General features: G+C 50.8%; 1 protein-coding gene across 1 annotated transcript in view; it reads right to left on the bottom strand.

Annotated features, from left to right (window-relative positions):
• The window catches only part of DNAH10 (dynein axonemal heavy chain 10), a 131,685-nt gene that overhangs the window by 26,685 nt on the left and 90,851 nt on the right, over positions 1 to 14,149 (bottom strand). The window contains exons 49-56 of the mRNA XM_027575699.2: positions 13,931 to 14,024; positions 13,469 to 13,636; positions 12,708 to 12,896; positions 9,312 to 9,483; positions 5,694 to 5,897; positions 4,969 to 5,049; positions 1,863 to 2,060; positions 1,179 to 1,340 (exon numbers count right to left, since the gene is read on the bottom strand). Coding sequence (XP_027431500.1) covers positions 1,179 to 1,340; positions 1,863 to 2,060; positions 4,969 to 5,049; positions 5,694 to 5,897; positions 9,312 to 9,483; positions 12,708 to 12,896; positions 13,469 to 13,636; positions 13,931 to 14,024 — 1,268 coding nt within the window. The remainder of the gene's footprint in view (positions 1 to 1,178; positions 1,341 to 1,862; positions 2,061 to 4,968; positions 5,050 to 5,693; positions 5,898 to 9,311; positions 9,484 to 12,707; positions 12,897 to 13,468; positions 13,637 to 13,930; positions 14,025 to 14,149) is intronic.

Below are 14,149 nucleotides of genomic sequence, written 5' to 3' on the forward strand. Positions count from 1 at the left end.
AGGGCTGTAACCCCAATGCTTAGCAGAGCTCAGCTCAGTAGGTGTACTGCGTTGACTAGTGTTCCCCACAATCTGCGTCTACCCACAACCTCAGAATGTGACCTTATTTGGAAAGAGGGTCTGTGGACATCTAATGAGTTCATGTGAGGTCATACTGGGTTAGGGTGGGTCCTAAATCCGATGGCTTATGTCCTTAAAAGAAGACCACGTAAGGACACAGAGACATAGAGGGAAGAAGGTAATGTACCATTGGCACCAGACACTGAGATGAACCTAAAAGCCAAGGATTGCCAGCAAATGCCGGAGGCTGGAAGAGGCAAGGAGGGACCCTCCCCTAGAGCCTTTGGAGGGAGCACGGCCCTGCTGACACCTTGACTTCAGACTCTGGTCTCCAGAACAGTGCGAGAGTAAACTCCTGTTGTTTGAAGCCCCCCAGCTGTGGTCATTTGTTTGGGCAGCTCTAGGAAACAAATATACTGTCCCTTGTCCACGGGCACCCAGGTGGGACAGGAGCCCAAGGACTTGAGCATCACAGCCATGCTCGTAACCAGTTTAGTGTATCACCATCCTGTGTGCCTGGGGGCCCTGCTAAAGTTCCTGTGGCTCTGCTTCAGCAGATGGCCCCAGGGAACCCAGACAGCGGGCACTTGCTAAACGGATGCTAGATGCCCTCGGATTTTCCATTGTGGCGTCCTCTAGGGAGTCCTGTCCACAGTCAACAAGCAAGCGTTGATGGAGCCTCTGTAGGGTGAAAGCATGTACGGGCCCTGATGCTCTGAAGGATCCTGGCCTGGGGAGGGATTCTGGCTGGAGCAGCAGGAAGACAAACACATGGGAAGAAGGAAGCCAGGTCACAACCGTGAAACCGTCAGAACTGAGAAGCAGAGCAGAGACCGTCAGCACTGTCAGGGTGCCAAGAAGAGGGGTCCGCGGGGCAAGTATCGCAGAGGAGGTGGACCTGGAGCGGAGCCGTGTCGAAGGAGGGCTGGAGTGACTGCAGGTGAGCTCAGCGCAGCGGGGAACCCACTGGAGGGGCCCAAGAAGCCCCACACGCAGGAATGCTCGTCACGCTCAGGAGAAAAACGGCGGGCTGACAAGCAGCTTCTCGGGGATGTCCCCAAGGGGAGCCCTGTCCTGTCTGGGGGAGCCCCTGCCCCCCGAGCCGGCCCCACACTCACCTATGGCCGTGTTGGTGGTGATCTCCTCCAGCAGGGCCTCACAGGCAGCCGACTTCTCTGCCAGCACGACCTTCTGCACAGCCAGCTTCTGGTTCAGCTCGTCCAGCTGGATGGTGGCCTCCTTCAGCTTGTCCAGCCCCCCCTCCAGACGCTTGCACTGAGCTACGGAAAGAGAGAAGCTGTGTTCGTCACCAGGGTGGATGCTGTTCCCCACACGCCCGGGGCAAGCATTCCAGGGGTCTCACTGTGATCCGTCCCCCTGGAGCTCAACCGAAAATGTCATCTTCCTGAGACGTCAGGCACCATTCAGTACCTCTACCACCATGCTGGGACCACACTGGCCGAAATAAATGTATTTCTGAAAACAGCGTTTCACTTGGCCAACAGTCAGAGCATTTTTTCAAAAGCATTTCCCGACAGAGCACGTTGCGGCCATCAGACCCTGTCTCTAGGCAGTGAAAATGCAGAGCTCCAAAGGGCATGACCCAACACTGACAAATAAAAATACAAGCATGCCAGGCCTCTCCCATCCAGAAGAATCGCTCTGAGAAGTAAAATCCAGAACTTGCTGTACTTGGTCTCAATCCTGAGTACACCTGTGCTTGCTAATAAAGCACCTGCTTAAAGACAAGGTCAGCACATGGACCCTCTCTCGTTCCCTACCCACCCCCCCCACCGGCTTACCTATGTTGTACTGAGTTTTCTCATCCAGCAGTTTTGAATACGTGTTAATAAAGTCCAGGTAGTTTTTGGGGGTTACATAGTTGCTACGCCTCAATTTCTGTAGAAATTGTTGGCTGAATTCACCCACGGATTTATGGACCAAAACAACATGCTCTACCACACTGTCTGTGTTTTCCACCGGGATCATCGGATTAGTCCCTGAAGAGAGAGGAATGGGAAAAATGCCTCTGAGACGGTGGGAAAGAGCAGCTTCCCAAAGAGTTAAACACGGGATTCCTGTATGACCCAGCAATTCCGCTCTGAGGCATGGACCCAAAAAGACCTGAAAACGTCAGGCAGACTCTTGCAGGCCAATGCTCACAGCTGCGCTGCTCACAACAGCCAAAAGCAGAAGGGACCCAGCGTCCGTCAACAGATGCCTGGATAAACAGAATGCGGTCCATCCATACAATGGAAGAAAGGAAACTGCCCCATGACACAACACAGATGAAGCTCAAGAACATGCTGAGTACAAGAAGCCAGGCATAAAAGGACAAATGTTACATGATTCAACTTCGTGCAAAGTCTTTAGAATAGGAAAATTCAAAGACAGAAAGTAGATGAGAGGTTACGGGGTGGAGGGCTGGGGCAGGGGGTACGGGAAGTTCGTGTTTCACGGGGACAGTTTCGGTTTTACCAGATGGAAGGAGGTCTGGAGCTGGATGGTGGTGGCGGCTCCACAAGAATGTGAATGTGCTTAACACCGCTAGCTGGACTCCTAAAAATGGCTAAAATGGCAAATTTTATGTTATAGATGTTTTAGCACAAGAAAAAGGTGCTAGAAAAATGTTTATTTTTTTAAATATTTTATTTATTTGACAGAGAGAGACACAGCGAGAGAGGGAACATAAGCAGGGGGAGTGGGAGAGGGAGAAGCAGGTTTCCCTCTGAGCAGGGAGCCCAACGTGGGGCTCGATCCCAGGACTCTGGGATCATGACCTCAGCCGAAGGCAGACGCTTAACGACTGAGCCACCCAGGCACCCTAGAAAACTGTTTAATAGAGAAAGGAAAAGAGCAGCTATCACTTGGTTGGTGGCTCTTCTGGACCATGGGACCTATCCATGCTCTAGCAATTCCTCTTTCCCCACGGGTATAAAGTCTGTCCCTGGGGCTGGCTGTGCCACTGTTCAGGGAGGGGGCTCGGGGTTTCAGGAGGGAAATGCACCCAGTGTCCCTGCTGGATCCCTTGTGCCCATCACACAGTGGGCACAAAGTGAGCCTTCCTCTACATCTGTTGAAACAATCAATCATCGCTTCCAGTGCTCAGATCACATCTGTTGGACCACCTAACAGACGGCACAACACACTCACCTCAACACAGAATGTGCCTTCAACTAAAATGAAGGAAGAAAAGATTGACCAAAAGTAACCATTCAGCCAGATGCTGCGGGTTTGATCTTAAATTGTACAAGGGGCCAGCACACCACAGCCCACGGTGCAAATATCCATACTTTGGGGCACAGTTAGCCCAACGCCAGGGAATCTGTCCCAAGAAAAAAAATTCTAAGTGAATTCGGCGTGGTGTTGTTTATGACATGGAGCCTCTGAATACTGAAAGCAAACCTAAGTGCTGCTAACACATGGGAATGGCTCGCATGCCTATGGAAGCTAAGGCACACCTGTATCAGGTGACCACGCAGGACACATATGTCCCGCTGCCTGGTTTTGTAAACACAGTTTGATGGGAACACAGCCACGCAGGTTCACGTACATACTATCCGTGGCTGCCTTCATGATGCAGTGGTAGACATGAGTAGTTGCAACCGAGCCTGCATGACCCACAAGGCTGAAAATATTTACCATCTGGTCCCTCACAGAAAAAGTCTGCTGATCCCCGAGCTATATCATCAGTACAGAGCCATTTTCTTAGCCCCTGTGTGTTGATTCAAATTATGAGCGCTCCCTGTGTAAAGGGACAAATGATTTATTTACTGAATACATATGTAGAAGGTAGAAACTATTGACAAGGCCACCCAGTGTCATTTGCCGTGAATCTGCTCAAGTTAGGTCCAGATAAAAAAAAGCTTTTCCCTAAAGATAAATTGACTTGCTTTCTTATTTTGAAGATTAAAATTAATAACGAAGGACTTAAGTGTTTGAAACTTCTGAGGAAATTCAGCGCCGACTGATAATCAGTCCACTAAAAGGTCCTTTGGGCATCCTTTGAGTCAGGGATCAGCCACATCTTTTTCTGTAAAGAGCTAAACAGTAAATATTCAGCCCTCGTGGGCCTTAGGGTCTCTGCTATAATTCCTCAACCCTGCAGTCTGAAGTTTAAAAGCAGCCATAGACATCATGTTCATTGACAAATGAGTCAGTGCCCAAATCACACTTGTTTACCAAAACAAGCCGTGGGCCACATTTGGCCCAAAGGCCATGATGTGTCAGTCCCTGCTTTGGATGATAACTGATCAATTTTATCTTAAATTGTCCTTGTAAGTCCCCTGAAATCCCTTTATTTTTTAAAAAATTTATTTATTTAGGGGCGCCTGAGTGGCTCAGATGGTTAAGCATCTGTCTTCGGCTCAGGTCATGATCCCAGGGTCCTGGGATCGAGCGCCTCATTGGGCTCCCGGCTCAGCGGGGAGCCTGCTTCTCCCTCTGCCTCTACCCATCTCCCTGCTCATGCTCGCTCTCTCTCTCTCTCTGTGTCTCAAATGAATAAAATCTTTTAAAAAAAAGATTTAGAGAGAGAGAGAGAGAGAGCGTGCATACACAAGCAGGGAGATGGGGAGAGGGAGAGAGAGAATCTCAAGCAGACTCCCGGCTGAGTGTGGAGCCCAATGCAGGGCTCAGAGCCCAGGACCCTGAGATCATGACCTGAGCCAAAATTAAGAGTCAGATGCTGAACTGACTGAGCCACCTAAGCACCCCCAGCCCCCCGAAATCCCCTTAGATTAAAACACAGTATAAGCCAAAAATACACTGACAAACTTCAAAACCATTCATGGCCATGGGGGGTGAATGGTGAAGGGATCCTACTGGACCAAAATTCCAAGTCAGAAAAGTGGTAACAAGTTATTTTGTTGTACCATTAATGTGGCCCCCCCATTAGCGGTCACATACCTAAAAATGACTTAGCGACCGCGTGCAGGGCTTGAGAAGGCCAGGGCATGAACCAGTCGATCCCGGTGTTATTTACAAGACCTTGAGAAGAAGGAGAGACAAAAGAGATGATCAGTCTGCAACCTTGAGATGCCCAAGGACCACGACACACTCTTCAGCTCCCAGCACACTGATGAAAGAGCTGGACGTGTCCAAGACTAATTCACCCAAAGCAGAGTTTCTCAACCTCAGCATGATTGACATTGGGCTGGATGGTCCTCTGTGGCAGGACTGTCTGTGCAGCATGGAACATTCAGCAGCACCCTGGCCTCTATCAACTGGATGTCGGTTGCACGCGCCCCAACCCACCCAATGCGACAAGCGAAAACGTCTGCAGGCATTGACCAATGTCCCTGAGAGGGGGCCGGTAAAATCACCCCCCACTTCAGAACCTCTGCTCCAGAAGTCCAGGACTGCACCTTCTGCAAGGCTGGCAGGATGGTCCAAACAGAGGAGAGCAGAGAGCTTACTACGGGCCGCACACCGGGGCCTGGGAGCATTTCCTGGTGTGGGAAGACAGCGCCCAGCCTGAGAGCCGACTGGCCATTGTGAGGGTCAGCTGAGCAGGGCCCACATTCCAGCGCAGGGCCCATGCCATGTTTTGCTTTGCCGGGAATGCCCTGCTAGGGGGGGGCGGCGGGGAGGGGGGTGGCGGGAATGGCTGTGCAGGCTCAGCTCAGGGGCACCTGGGAAATTCCTGCACCGGGTCCTCAGGGTATCCCCGACCGGCGACATGCCCAGAACGATGTGCAGGTTGTTTGCGCTCTTGTTCACGAAGTATTGCCACATGGATTCCTTGGCCAGGCCCGTCCCTTGCTTCAGGGCTTCTGGTCCGATCTGACTGAGGATCGTCTCCTTCTCCTCTTCTGGGAAAAGCGCCGGTACTATACCTGGAAAACAAAGACACGTTGGGTTTTTCAGCCTCGGGGTCATCCTCTCTCTAGGCACTGAAATGACAGAAGCACAGCGTCCCTGGAGGAGCAGAGGATGCCAAGGCCAAGGAGCAGGGTTGGGCCCTGACTCTGAGCCCTGAGGCTCACAGGCGTGTGTCAATCCCTTTGAGCCTCAATCTCCTCATTGGCGAAATGGGAGGAATAAATGCTTCCCGCTTACCTGGGAGGGTGATCATGAGCGTCAGAGTGGGGGTACTCAACCAGGGACAAGTATGCCCCCTAAGAGACATTTGGCAACGTCTGGAGACATGTTTCGTTGCCCCAGCTTATGGGTGTGTGTTGGGGCTAATGGCACGTGGCGGGTAGAAACCAAGGGTGCTGCCAACCAGCCTGTAATGCCCAAGAGAGCCGCTGATGTCATCAGTGAGAAACTGCTGCCAGGTGTAAGGGCTTCAGAAAATAAATAACCTAGACCATGTGGGGTGCTATTAAGCGAGGCCCCTGGAACACTCTCAGCCTTCAAAGAAAATACACCTCAGCCCTACAAGGGGTGGTTTACAGATACAGAAAATGGGGCTGACATGTCCCCGCCTGGTCATGAGCCTGAAACCCACACGTGCAAAGTCCGATGCCAACCCAAGGGAGCGTGTGCTAAATGCCCTGTCCATAGCCTGGACTGTAGACGCGCCGGGCACTCAGGAGCCTTGAAGCTGCCGCCATGAAAGAGGCTTCTCAGGGGAGGGAGACGCTGCACCGCACAGGAGCTAAAATCGGGGAACTTGCACTAGACTGGAGGAGAATCACTTCTCCATTCTACGCCTGCCTGTGGTTTGGGTGGTCTGCCCCATCAGAACCCCTGCGCCGACTGCCGAAGGGATGGGCTCAGGGGTGGGCATGTGATCCAAGCCAGCCGATCAGAGCCCTGCTGAGGACTCCGGCCACAACATCTGGGAAAGAGAGTGTCGTCCACCCAGGCTGAGCAAAGAGCATGCAAACCTGGAGCTTCTAGTACCCATCTGTGGGGTTTTCGTTGTTGTTGTTTTGGCTTTTTTTAGTTACTTTGGGAAAATCCAAAAATGCAAAGACAAGAACAACAGTAATGCCAAGATGGGGTCGGGGAGAGACGAATTAGTAACCAATCTCTTTCGAGCCTCTGAATCCAACCATGCCCCGGGACTTTTTCAGTTTTGCGAATCAATACTGACTGCCCCATTTCTCTTTAATTTCATGTAAGCCAATCGGAGTTGAGTTTCCATCACGTGCAACCACGGAGGCCACTAAAGAGAGTGGCAGAGAGTGTGGCAGGCAGGAGGAACAGGCTGGGCAAGCAGCAGCAGGACGGCACAGAAGGGGGGCAGAGGAACTCGGGCTGCAGAAACAGAAGCCAGCCTGCGGAGACCCAGAGCACCGAAAGCGTCCGAGAAAGGGAGCTGGTGACGTGCTCGGACGGCAGGGTTTGAGGAAGCCGGGAGATCAACAGAGATGTGTGTGAAGGGTCGAGGCCAGACACGATGAGGGTCTGGCTCTGATGGACGGTAAAGGGGACGTGAGGGAAGGGACCGGTTTCGGAGACACACGAGAAAGTGTGATGTGGGAAAGGCCAAGAGTCAACACAGCGGATCAGGCCTAATGAGAACTCCAGAATAATGAAGTAAATGGGAAGGTGCAGAGAGAGCCCCCTGACGACAAGAAAGCAGCCAGATTCTCGCCGGGTGGGATGTGCTCTTACCCGTAACTACACCATTTCAAATTAGTACCACACATTCTTACTTAATATCTGGTAAGTTCCTGTACAGAACCAAGCTGACACAGCAGGCCTGGGGCTGTGCTCCTTACAAAGGCCTTCGTACAGGGTTGGCCCCTGGCCGGCGTCCAGGAACTTGGACTTGGGCAGGGTTCCCACCGCCGTTCATCGATCCAAGTGGCTCACCTACAAACAGTGTGGTCTATGCAGACCACCTGCTTCTCCTCTGGAAATCTGGAATCTTGGTCGGTGCCAGGCAGCAGGTGCCTACGTGACCAGCCCCCAGTGAACCCCCTGGGTCCTGAGTCTCTAATGGGAGACGACACTTCACGTGGGGTGTCGCAGTCAGATGGAGAGGACTTAAACGTGTCCTGTGTGACTGCCCAGAAAGAGGGTTCTGGAAGCCTGTGCCCGGCTCCCCAGACGTCCCCCCGTGTACCTCTTCCCCTTTGCTGATGGTGCTTTGCATCCTTCCGCTGTAATTAGATCATAGCCATGTATTCTGCAAGAGATAGAGGAACTCGCTCCAGGTTCTCCTCCTACCATCTCAGCCTCTGGCCCACTCCCCCTCTTCTCTTGACATCTCCGCCCTGGGCCCCTATTCTGAGAGCCAGACCCCTACAATCCAACCACCCATCTGCTAGGGGTTTGTGTTCCCCCCCAAAAGAGACGTTGAAGTCCCCAGGACCTCAAAATGTGACCTCACTTGGAAACAAGGTCTTTTCGGAAGTCATCAAGTTAAAATGAGGTCATTGAGGTAGGTCTTAGGCCAATACAACCGGTGTCCTTATTATAAAAAGGGGAACTGTGGGTGTGAAGGCAGACATGCACATGCAGGGAGAGTGTGAAGGCAGGACCCGGGTGAGGCATCCACGAGCCAAGAAATCACAGAGACCGGCAGAAGCTGGAGAGAGGCCTGGGACAGTCTCCCCCAGAGTCCCAGAAGGAACCACCCCTGCCAACACCATGGTGTAGGACCTCCAGACTATGAGACAATAAATGTTAGTGGTTTTAGATTTTTTTAAGTGATCTCTACCCCCAACTTGGGACTCGAACTCACAAGCCTGTGATCAAGAGTCGCACGTTCCACCGACCGAGCCCACCGGGCGCCCTAAATATTTGTGGTTTTCAACCACCCATTCCGTGGTCACCGGTTACGGCAGTCCTAGCACGCTAGCTAATACACTCTCCGATGTCCTGTTTGGATTTCTTGTACGTGTAACACTCCACACACCCTGAGCGGCACAAGCCCCCAGCTGGTCTTCCCCTCCTAGCAACGGGACCACTCATCACTCGCTCCAGCCAGAAACTGGGAGCCTCCTGGGTGTGCTCTCCCTCACTTGCCCTCATCCGATCCGTGCAAGTCCTGCTGGCTCCACCTCCAAACTATCTCGTGAATCCACCCACTTCCCTCCATTCCCACTGCCCCCACCCCCCGCTCGGCACCGTCCAGACCCAGGTCACCGGCCACCCTCTCCCGTTCTCACCTCCCTCTTGCCTGGACCCCACGGGGCAGGGACCCGTGAAAACATAAGCCTAGGCCACATCATTGCCCCGAGAGTGACCTCCAATCTGCTCTACGTGACCCACCAGGAGTGCGCCGAGCGGCCCCTCCACCTGCCCTGGTAGCAGCCGGCCCGCCCCTCGCGGGAGCAGCCCCCCAGCACCTGACGTCAGCATGTTGTTGATGAGCTCCAGGAAGCCCTCCTCGGCCACGTGGGCGTCCGTGAACAGGAAGATCATCATTTTGTTCTCGGTCCCGAGTTTGAGGTAAAGGTTCTTCAGGTCTTCCCGGAAGTTGTTCTCAGAGTAGCCTCGGTTCAGAAGGATCTCAAACACCTGCCGACAAAGAGCACAGCAGTGGTGAGACCGCCGGCCAATGGCGGGGGGGAGGGGCAGGCTGTGCAGCCGTCTCGGGGGCACGAGTGACAGCGAAACCGGACGACCCGGGCCATCTTCACAAATGCTGCCGAGTGGGAAACGCAGGACGAAGGAAACTCGGACATCCCTTTGTGTCAGACGAGCGGTGACAGAGAGATGCTGTGTGTGCACCCACATGTAGGGGTGACAGTGTGAGCAGGGGACACAGGTCTGTGCAGGTGGGAATCACGTGAGTACGGCCGAGAAAAGGACACCTTCGGTCGTTAAATCATTTGAGTCACAGGGCAGGGGGACAGCCAGGAATGGGGACGGCGGGGGGGCAGGAAGCAGAAGATGGGCCAAACCACGAAGGAAAAGGAAAAATGGAACACACACACAAGCACAACCCTAACGTGTGGGCACAGTCTCGTTCGGAGTTCATCGAAAATGAGAGAGATCGTGAGAAAGATGTGTAGGGCAACTAAGGAAGAAGCCATTTCAAATTCTTAAATTTAAAAATCTTACTACGCACAAAATAGACATAAATGTAAATGAGGACACAAATTTCAGTCACCTCTTCTCCCTTCATTTCCCTTGGCCCCGGGGGCATACACATGTTAACTGCAAGCAGCCTATTGTCAGCTCCGAAACAGCTCAGAAGACTTACAGGAACTCGAACGTCCCTAGTACCCAGCCTCCCCGGACCCCAATTCACACCCACGCACAGGGGCACACGCACCCTCTGTTCCACTCACGTGTCCCTGCACAGCACTCGGTGCGCTTCCACACTCACACTCACGTGGTCGCACAGGCCTTCACATACACACACACACACACACACACACACACACACACACACACACACACGCTCAAGACAACACGGACGACGTTCAGCCAAATATTCGGTCTCCGGTTCCATCTGACGCCTGCAGACCCCATCCGTCCTCCCCGGGTGCAGCTTCTCTGCTTTCCCACCACAGTTCCTAACACCGCTTGGCATGAACCGCTCACTGGGATCCCACCCCCCGCAGCCTCCCCTCCACTTCCCCGGGCGGGGCCCAGCAACAGCCCGGCTCGCCTTCATCCTTCCCCCCCCCACCCGGTCCCTCGGGCACCCTCTCTCGGCCATTCCTCGAGGCCAAGACGCACAACCACTACCTCAGAGGAAAGTTATGTCTGATTTACCCAGACCCATCAACAGAAAAAAATCAACTTGTCTAGAAAAAGGTACAATTGTAAAACAATGACATTTTGGTCACTGTTTTTAAGATTTATTTATTTGAGAGAGAGAGAGAGAGAGAAAGCAAGCAGGGGGAGAGGCAGAGGGAGAGAATCCCAAGCAGACACCCCGCTGAGCACAGAGCCTACATGGGCCAGATCCCACGACCCTGAGATCACCACCTGAGCCGAGACCAAGAGTCAGATGCTCAACCGACTGAGCCACGCAGGCGCCCCTCGCTCACACATTGTATCAGATTTTAAAGATAAATCGACCAAATTTTCACTTTTCAAGAAATGCTTTAAACAAAAGGTCAATATTTGTGAAATACTGCAAGCTAGATTCATTCAACTAACCCTGACTGCTCTTCTGTATAAAGAGTTCTCACAAATCAATAAGTGCATAAAAAGGCAGCTCACAAAAGAGAAAAGACAAATGTCCAATGAGCATATAAAAAGATATTCAGATTTCACTATGAATTTGAAGAAATGCTTATTTAAACTATACTATGTTTCACCTATAATATTGGCAAATACCAGAATGACAGTATCCAGCGGTGGCAAGAACAGGGGAAAATGGACATTACCAGTAGCATAAATCAGGATAATCCTTTGTTGTGGCTGCTATTGGTTGTTAAGGCATTTAAATGAACAAACCAAGCAAGATGAATGACATAATGCCACTGTCCTCACCACCCATATTTAACCTTTGCTTAACAAAAAAATCTCACATTGTCATGCATGGGTCTTGGCAATGACTTTTTAGATATGACACTAAAGCAAAAGCAACGAATTCAAAAATAAACAAGTGAATTGTAGAGACAACTCTTCTTCAAAATTCAGCCTCCCTGCGTGGTACACATCTCCACTTGGAGAGGCCCCTGGGAGTGAACTGCCAGTGGGCACGGCGGGAGCTCACTGGAAGATTCTGAGAATGGTGTGGAGAAACAGGAACCCCGACAAGGTGCTGGTGGGGCTGGAGAACGGTACGGTCGCTTTGGAAAACAATCTGGCAGTTTCTCAAGTGATTTAACATGAAACTGCCATATGGCCCAGCAATTCCACTGCTAGGTGTCTACCCAAGAGACACAAGAACACGTGTTGACCCATAGACTTGTACGTGAACGTTCAGAGCAGCGCCGTTCACAGCAGCCAAAGGGTGGAAACAACCCGCATGGCCATTAACGGGTGAAGGGGTAAACAGAACGTGGTCAATCTAGACAACAGAACACAATTCGGCCATAAAGAGGAATGAAGTACTGATCTATGGAGGGAGCTTGAAAACATTACGCTAAGTGAGAGAAGCTATCACAAAAGACCACATCCTCTATGATTCTATTCACAGGAGAGTCCAGGACAGGGAAGTCTACAGACAGAAAGTAGATGAGTGTTTTTTTAGGGCTGGGTGAAGGGCAGAAAGCTAAGGCGCATGGGATGTCTTTTGGGGGTGACAAAAATGTCCTCAAATACACTACGGCGATGGTTGTGTGGATCTGTGAATATACCAAAAAGCCCTGAATTGCACATGGGTGAACTGTATGACCAGTGAATTATATCTCAATAAAGCTATTGCTTTGGGGTTTGTTTGTTTGTTTGTTTGTTTTTTTAAAGAGATTCTAAGAATGGCCCAGAACTGTGTGGGCTGGTCGTGCAGATACAACGGCCAGGAAGCAAGTTGCTGACCCGAATGCTGGGTCCACGGAGGTTTGGGCCAATCTCTCCTCCATATGAATACACACGAGAAACCACAAGACTTGCTCATGTTTGACTTTCAAATTTGATTTGTCATAGTCTCCACTCCAAAGATAATACAAAAGTTAGATTCTTTGGACATTCAGTTAAAATAATAACAAGAAAAAAAAAACTCTACACTCCATAAAAACATCATGTTATGATCTGTTATAGATTATTCCAGTATTTGCATGAACTACCAAAAGCTGAAATTGGTTTAACAAACTTATTTCTGGGAGAGGAGGTTGACTCACCTCGCAGCCAGCTGTGAAGGCGGCCAGCCTGGCGAGAGACTGCTTCCCAGAGCCTCCAACCCCAACCAGCAGAGCATGGCCACGGTCCATCCGGATGATGCGATGCACACGGGTTAGGTGCTCCAGAGCATCATCAAAGAGAACTAAGTTCATTTTGGTGTTGCTTTCATTATACTCCTCAAGAATTTCCTGAATTTAAAAAAATTTTTTTTGAAAAGTATCACTGGATTTTAAGAGACAGACTATTTCCTTTTGTCCAGGAGGAATTAAGAACGGAGGACTGATTTTCTTTTCAATAATCTATAGTGGTTGAAATAATTAAATCATCTGGGTTTACGGAACTAAATCTAGTGTTCACAGCTAAGGTTCTGATCTGCTGGTTTGTGATCAGCCAGCAGTAAGCCAAAGCTGATTGTAGGGCTCAAGTCATGAGTTAAAATGAAAATGATTATCAGAGAGTCAGCTGAGTGGTTCCCAAACCTGGCTGTGCATTGGAATCCTGGGACCCTTCATGGGCTTGAAGAAGGGAAATTCAGAATGGTGAGCCCAGGGGCCCGTTCATTTAACACATTCCTCAGGCCATTCCGTGTACCGCTGGACGTGGTAATCACCGGACTGGACACAAGCCTACATTCTGAATCTTGAGACAGAGGCATGGGTATTCTCAGCTCCACCTCCTGAGCACCCGTGCAGTGCTTGGTTCCCCTGAGAAACGCTCCCAGGAAGCGTGAGCCCATGGAGAAGATCATCCCCATCCACACCTGAAACAAAGCCTTGGCTGCCTCATAATCCTGGATGTCTTCATAAATGCGTGTTTCCTCTTCCTGCAAGGCCATCCGGAAGTCTCCAAACAGGATGGGATCCCGCATCACCACCTCCACATCGTCGTTAAAATGTTCCGTAACTAAGTCTCTTATGCGGTCTTGCACCTTTTGACAGAAGACCACTTAAGGACCCAGACTCAACAACATAGGTGTGCTAAAACTTGTCAGAAAAAGAACATACGCTAAGATTATCTGAGATAATTCTTTTTTTCCAGGTGCTACAAGGCACTTAATAAGCCACCCTCCCTTATCGGTCAACTTCTGTTGTTAGTATATTTTTCTCCATTGGTGAACTATAAAAAAAAAAAAAAAAAAAAAATGCATCGTGGGGGAGGGGGGTTACTACACTTGTTTATTTCACCCAGAGTTGAATTTGTTGGTCTATTTTGAGGTACTGACCAGCTGCTTGTCTGTTTCATTGATTAATCGGTCGTGGAAGACCCTCAGACACTCGTTTCTCCAGACTCTCACCATCTGGGTCACTGTCTGGAACCTACATGATGGAAGGGGCAAAATCAGTCTCAAAGTCATCTGGAGAGAGAGGCGCCACATGCTACTATTTTCAGATGGATACACGGGGCACAGAAAAGGAAGACTTTTCTATAGTCCTTTTCTCCC

Source organism: Zalophus californianus, chromosome 14 (assembly GCF_009762305.2).
Source record: "Zalophus californianus isolate mZalCal1 chromosome 14, mZalCal1.pri.v2, whole genome shotgun sequence".
Taxonomy (NCBI): Eukaryota; Metazoa; Chordata; class Mammalia; order Carnivora; family Otariidae; genus Zalophus; species Zalophus californianus.